General features: G+C 51.8%; 1 protein-coding gene across 1 annotated transcript; it reads right to left on the reverse strand.

The window, feature by feature from the left end:
• Positions 1-1,408: 1,408 nt before the first annotated feature.
• On the reverse strand, positions 1,409-2,915 carry SOX11 (SRY-box transcription factor 11). Its single transcript, XM_081253696.1, has one exon. It carries the CDS (start codon positions 2,841-2,843, stop codon positions 1,479-1,481), a length of 1,365 nt encoding a protein of 454 aa, XP_081109822.1. The 5' UTR covers positions 2,844-2,915; the 3' UTR covers positions 1,409-1,478.
• Between the last annotated feature and the right edge of the window lie 4,620 nt (positions 2,916-7,535).

Here is a 7,535-nt window from a genome sequence, read left to right on the forward strand (position 1 = left end):
TGCTTTGCCACCATTTGCTACAAAATATGCAGATGGTCTGTACTTTATTTAGATTATATTGCACAAAATGAGAAACTTTTTAAACTATGTGCCTTTTTTTCTTTTTGCTAAAAATCGAGAATCCAGTTTCAAACCTTCCATCTGGGGCCCCATCCACATATCACAGCGTATGAGATACATAAAATCCTACTATAGTACAGTACATATACAATCTTTAAACTAAGATAACAGCTCTGAGGTCTATATCACCATTTTCAATAAATCTTTACCTACAAATATTGAACAAATCTCTACTATAGCTGTACAAAAAAAAAGTTTGCTTTTTTTTAAACCACAAGGCCTTTAGATGCAAGGATTATTTTAAAATTTTAATCCTTTTTAAACCAGGACGTAACGTACCAACATACTTGCATGCTAAAATAAAACAGAGGAAAAAAAGAAATCAAAAGGGAAGAAGTGCCTGAAAGTCTTACTGAAAAAACACAGCAAGAATGTTCCCTTTTCACTGTACAAAAATACGCCTGAAAATATATTAATTTTTAAAAAAGACTGAGGTCTGTTATGTATCAAAAATGTTTCAATACCTTTTGTACTGAGGTCTAGGCTGTCTGGTATTCAATCAAGGAGGTATAGGGAACAAGTTACAAAAAAAAAGTTGGCAAGTAGAAATCACATTTGTAAAACCATAAACAATTTGATCTGAAAAGTAAACTCTGATCTTAAGTCAGTTCACAGTTTTTTTTTCTTTTTTTTTTGTAAGCGTTTGTACAGTCTGCATTTTTTCAAGCTCCCTGCAGTTTTGTTAAGAATCGGATGCATAGAAGACATCAGTTTTCTCCCTCCAAAAAAATAAAATAAAATAAAAAAATTTTCCATGGTCCCTTTTTGTTTTTGTGTTTGTTTAAAAAAAAAAAATCACCAGTTCTTTAAGATCTCTTAAGGAAAAAAAAAAAAAAATTCTCCAACCAACTCCCTAGCGTTAACAGTCGCGCTGCCAAAGGGTCCTCCGCAGGCGTCTTCCAGACTTCAAAGCCCGACCAGCTTCACACAGCGCCTTCCGGAGCGGGTCCTCCCTCCCCTCCCCCGCCCCGCCCCTCCGCCTTTGTTGCAATCGCGAATTTCAGAAAAAAAGAAATAGTAATTACAAAAACACATTTGAGGGGGAAAAAATCACAACTCCAGACTAGGTATGCAACTACCTTGAGACACGATCAAGGAAGGGAGGGGGGACAAAAAAAGGACAGGAAAAATGTTTCAAAACTACTCATTTCACTTTAACTCCACCAAAATTTTCATCATCTTTTCCAATTTCTTTGTGTCACGACATATCAATACCAGCATCTTCTTCTCTCCCCTCCACCCTACCGCCACCACCATCGACACCTCCTCCCCCCCCTCCTCACGACCACCACGACCTCCTCCCAAGGAACCCTGCTCTGCACCCGCCGAGAGAAAGAGCGAGAAGCGGGGCGCCCCTCTCAATACGTGAACACCAGGTCGGAGAAGTTCGCCTCCAGCCAGTCCCCCGCGATCATCTCGCTCAGCTCGGGCGTGCAGTAATCGGGGAACTCGAAGTGGGAGCCCAGGCTGCCCTCGCTGAACGAATCCAAATCCTTATCCACCAGAGACAGGGACAGGTTCCCGGCCGCCGCGCCGCCCCCCAGCTGCTGCTCGCTGGCGCTGTGCGCGCTCTGGGAGAAATTCAAGCTCAGGTCGAACATCAGGTCGTCGGCGTCCTCGCCGCCGCTGCTGCTGCTGCTGCTTCCGCTGCTGCTGCTGGACGAGGAGGACGAGGAGGAGGAGGAGGAGGTGGAGACGGAGCGCGAGGACGCGGGCGACAGCGCGGGCTGCGCCAGCGGCGGCGGGTGCTGCTTGGTGATGTTCTTGAAGCTGTAGTAGAGGCGGCTGCCGCCCCCGGCGCCCGCGGTCGCGCCGGCCCGCACCTCGTCGTAGAGGCTCGCGCCCTCGGGGGACTCGGCCGCGCTGCTCAGCGTGGGGCTGGCGGGCACTTTGGCGACGTTGTAGCGTCTCAGCAGCTGCGGCGGCTGCTGCCCGGGCGGCTGCAGGAGCTGCGGGTGCGGCGGCTCCTCGTCCTCGTCGTCCGCCTCCTGCTTGATCCGCAGCTGCAGCTCGTCGTCGTCCTCATCGTCCTCGTCGTCCTCGTCCAGGAACACGCACTTGACCGTCTTGCCCGCGCCGCCGCCGCCGCCGCCCGCGCCGCTCCCGCGCAGGCTGCCGAGCACGTAGTCGTCGCCCGCGCCGCCGTAGTCCCCTGGCTGGGCCGCCTTGCCCGCGCCGGCCTTGGCGCCGCCGGCCGCGGGGGCCGTAGGGGCCTTGGGCTTGCCGCATTTCTTGCTCGAGCCCTTGGAGGTCTTGGCGCCGCCCGCGCCGCCGCCCGCGCCGCCGCCGCCGCCCGCCGCGCTCTTCTCGGGGCTCTGGCTGGCGCTGGGCTTGGCCGAGGGGTCCATTTTGGGCTTTTTCCGGGGCCGGTACTTGTAGTCGGGGTAGTCGGCCATGTGCTTGAGCCGCAGCCGCTCCGCCTCCCGGATGAACGGGATCTTCTCGCTGTCCTTCAGCATTTTCCACCGCTTCCCCAGCCTCTTGGAGATCTCGGCGTTATGCATGTCCGGAGACTGCTCCATGATCTTCCTGCGCTCGATCTTGGACCACACCATGAACGCGTTCATCGGCCTCTTGATGTGGCCCGACGCCGTCTTGCACCAGTCCGGGTCGCTCTCGTCCAGGGCCACCGGGCTGCAAGCCATGAATTCGCCCTCCTCCGTGTCCAGCGCCTCCCGGGGCAGGTTGCTCTCCGCTTCCAAGCTCTCGGCCTGCTGCACCATGATCCGCTGCGGGGCTGGGCGCTCCAACCCGGGCCGCTCGGTCTCGTGCGGAGCTCCCCCTCCCCCTCTCGCCCCTCCACCTTCCCGGGCAAGTTGCAAAGTCCTCGGCACCCCGCGTCCGCGGCTCCCCCCCTCCCCCCCGCCCCCCCTTCCAGGCTGCACACAGCGGCTGCGGCGGCTTCGGCGGCGACGGCCGCCCGCTCGCGGGGAGCTGCGGCCGCGACTGGAGAGGCGGCGGCGGCGGCGGCGGCGGCGGCGGCGGCGGCGGTCGAAGCAGCCCGGGACCCCTCTCTCCGGCTCGTGGCTCCCGCCGCGAGCGCCGGACCCCGAGCACTTCCAGGCGCGCGCGCTCCTTCTGCAAAAAGTTGAGGGCTCTCTCCCAACTAGTTATCAGGGTGTCATATGGGTGACATCACTCCCCGGGCCAGCCAATGGCTGGGGGCCGGCTCCGCCCATCTGCCTTTATTAACTCCGCGGCCCCTCCCCCTCCCCCGCCCTCGGGGCTGCTTTGCAAAGATGGGGGGTGGGGGAGGAGGAGGCCTGTCTGGAAATATGTTATTTTTAAAAAATCCGCGTGTGTGTGCACAGATGCGCCTCTCCCCAGGATGCTCGGGAGCCGCGCACGGCCCCGCGGCGGGCCGGCGCTCCCGGGGCGAACCGGGCTAGTCCCGGCGTCGGAGCGAACCTAGGACCAGGTCCCCGGAGAGGCCCGGCGCCCTTTTGTGCCTGGTCCGGGGGAGGCCGGTCGGAGTGAGCAGACGAGGCGCGCGCTCGCTCGCCGCGGGCGCACGCTCGGGCACGCGCACAGCCCGAGACGGCGGGTGCGGCCCGGCCCGCCCGGTGGGCGCAGCTGCTCCCCGGCGCGCCCCCGGGGGCTCGGCCGCTCCCCGGCGCTGCGCGCCGCCCGAGTCCGCCCGCGGCGCCCGCCGCACCCCGGCCGACGGAAGGTGGCGCTTTAACACAACAACCTTCCCGGGGCACGTGGACTCTCTCCTCCTTTTCCCTTTCTCCTTTTCTCTAAGGCACAGACATCCGTTTAAAGCCCGAGAGGCTGGATTCCCCCTCCTCCGTTTGCGTTTTCCGTTTTGTCCTTTTTCCCCGTCTGTTCTTCCTCCTCCGCGGTGTTTGGAGACGCCGCGGTGCGGGTTTGGCGGCGCCGGGCCCCCGCGCGCCCCGCCCGGGCGGAGGCCGGAGTAACGGTCCGTGGGGCTCAGCGGGGGCCGGGTCCTCGCCTTCGATCCAGCCACTCCCCGGGCTGGTGCTAAACCGGGTCCGGGACGCTAGAGCTTCGGCACAGCCCCGCCCCTGCGTCGCTCGTCCCCCCTCCCCTCTCCCGCCCCTTTCCCGTCCCCTCCCCCCTGACCCCCTCCCCCTCCTTCTCAGGCCTCCCCTTCCTCTTTGTCCCCTCCCCCTGTCTCGGTCACCAGCGCCCTCCAGAGCAGCCTCGTCCTGAAATCTCGCCCCGAGCTAGCACGCCTTATGGGTCACTCGCTATTGTAGCTGAACAACCCAGACCAAAGAGAAAACCAGGAGCACCCCAAGTTTCCAGTCGAAATATTCCCTAAATCTGTGGCAAGGTGGGACCGACTGCTCGTAGAACAGAGACACGGTGAGCAGGCTAGCTGATGTCAAGCCCGTGCCCCGTCCGTCTCACTCTGATATTTCCAAACGCGTTTTTCTTTGTGTGTCCCTGTTACCCGTCTCTGGATATTCTGGGGGCAATTTAGAGAAAGCCGCCGCTTCCTATGCATTCTCTGTTGTTATCATCACCGTCTTCACACCCTCCGGCGTTGGGGAGCTGGCAACTTTGAGTAGTTCCTAAGATGCTGCCCTGAGAATTTCACAAGAAATGTCAGCTGCTCAGGACTAGTGAAATTAGCCAAACCTGCTTCCTTTCAGGTGCTCTCTCTGTGAAAAAAAAATACTGCATTACCTAAGCATTGCAGTTTTTCTGACGTCTTTAATGACACAAAATGGTACCATGTTTTCACAGATCCGTATTATTATTATTTTAATCTTCATGGCCATACCCTCCCCCACCTACGTTCATCCTAAAGAAAAAACACTGCATCAAATACTTGTAGTACTCAGGCCAATAAGGCTGGTGGTTTGTTTTTTTAAGGGCCAGAGGAACCGTAAGAATTTACAGTCGTTCTTAGGGGGTAACCTGAAATCTGGAGATGTATGAAACCCAAGGCAGTGTGTGGAAATTCATCTTCTCCCCGCAAGGCCAGCCCTGCATCTTGTTTTTCTCCTGCCTCACAGGCTTCCCAGCTCTTCCAGCTGTTGGGAACACCACAGGAGGGTAGGGGTGGCCTGGGTAGTGACCCTACCCGTGCTGCACCCCACACTCCGGCTAGAGGGCTTGAAAGAATTTAGCTCGGTTGCAATATTTTCACGCAAACTACGAGGGCGCCTAGCATTTTAGACTCTGAAAGAGGACGCATTTGAAAATCTTTGGCGAATTCAGTATTTATGCGCCTTCACTCGACAGCAAAAATCAGGTCTAACTTCTTATTTAATATTTTATGCAAACACATTTAGATCTTTTAGTTTTCCTTTTCTCTTGACCTTTGTTGCTGAGAGTCCAAAAATATAGACTTTGGAATACATAAGTAAGCCACATTCCTATTTTTCTTAAAGCATTTATTTTTTTTTCAACTTTGTTTTTAGAAATTAGGTTTAACCTTAGAATGAGAACTATGTGGGGGCTGAAAATAATGGGCTTTATTCTTAACAGTACTGGGATCTTCTTAGAGGAAGTATAAGGGAAAATTTACTCTTTCAAATAAGAAGTGTAAGTTTTGTTCAAAGAAAGATGGCCATTTGTTGGGGAAGTTAAAGGTGGAGGAAGGAGGTTGCTTATTAGTCAGAGAGGACCGGAAATGATGAGAAGAGGTGAGTGGGTGAGGGTAAACCCTGTGATGTGACGAGGCTTTCAATAAACAGAGATTGGAGGGGGGAAAGCAGGCATTGCCGGTGTGCCCAGGAATGTGGTAGAGCAGATTTCTCCCTCTGTGCCCTGGGCAAAAGGCAAAACACAATTTTCAGGAGGGATTAACCGGATTGCTATTTTGTATCATGTATCCACCCCACAAATTTAATGTTAGCTCATTTAGTGAGGGGAGTGAGGAAAGAAAAAGAAAACTAAATAACTCCTCTGTATACTTTTTTTTTTTTTTGGTTTCCTAAGGAAAAATGTTTTAAGTAAGTATAACATTAAAAAAAAAAAAAAAGTGGGCACGTGTTTGAGACCTGCACGTTTCCCACAGGAAGAGTATTTACGCGTGGGAAACACATGTTTTCAACACCAGCAGTAACCAACTATTTAAAGGAATTTTAGGCTAACAAAAAATGCGGCCTTCTCTAATGATACACCTTTTGGAAGTCTAATTTGGTAAAACGGAAATGTATCTGCTATTTTTTAAACCCCTGAATGTACCTCAGGATTAGACACATCTTCCGTCTTTTAATAGTGAATATACACGTCCTATTTGTGTGTATATCCACCTAGGTACTTGTTTAGAAGCAAGATATACAATCTTCTTACTAACAATAAACATTGTTGGATATATAATTAATGTTCAGAGTCTTAAGATTTACTTTTGATTATCAGAGCTACAAATGACTATTTTTATGGTTATTATTATCTTTTTTACAATTGCATCTTTAGTAAAAAGAAATTATAAGGACTGTTATATAAGAGGGTAAGATATTCTACAAAATCTCTCAAAATTACAAAAGCGCAATTAGAACAAATATGAAATGTCCCTTTTTCCTTTGAAGAAGAAACATTTTGCTAAGTAAATAATACACTAAAAATATCACTGGGTGAATATCTGACTCACTGAATGGAACATGCCATTTTTAGAAGTATTCTGACTCCATGTGTGTCCCCATTGCTGAAAGGATGCCGTGCAAGGCGGCTCTTCCTTTTTCTTCTCCTTGGACCTACTCTCCCAAGGTGAGTTCTCAGCTCTTCTGCATTCAGCTATATCAGACCTCAATCCTGAGTTTGGACCTGAATATCTTCCATCTACGGGACCTCCCCCTTTCATGTCCCTCCAACAGGGTAGTAGGTATAAACTGAACTCTACCTATTATCCAGACACACATGCATACACACACACACACATGCACACACACACACACACACATACACACACACACACATACTACCCTTCACTTCATATATTTCCTACCTTGGTGAAACTTACCAAAGCATACATGTTCACTAAAATAGAATGTGGACACCATCTCAGAGTCATTACCCCAGACACATATACTTAAACTCTGAAGTTTTCATAAGGTGAATATTTCTGTCGCAAAGAATTCCACAAGCTCAGCATGATCTGACACCCGCCTAACTCTCCAAATCCCAGCTTGCCCCAGTCTTCTCATGATGCACTGCCTTTTGCATTTATTCTACCCACTTGGAACTTTCCTTTCACCGGATCTTTGCATTTAGAGCCCATTCACTGCATTCAGACCTCAGGTGCAATGCCCCTCTCCCAACAAAACAGGCTGCCAAGGACTGTCAATACCCTGCTTGGTCCATCACATGTCCAAAGCTAAAATAATCTTCTTGTAATCTCACTTGTTTACTCTCTGAATCACCCAGCCAGAGAGTATGCTCCATTAAAGCACGAGCAGTAGGGCAGTATGGCACAGGGCAGGAACTCTGAAACTTAT

Source organism: Mesoplodon bidens (assembly GCF_964165515.1).
Source record: "Mesoplodon bidens genome assembly, chromosome: 14".
NCBI lineage: Eukaryota > Metazoa > Chordata > Mammalia > Artiodactyla > Ziphiidae > Mesoplodon > Mesoplodon bidens.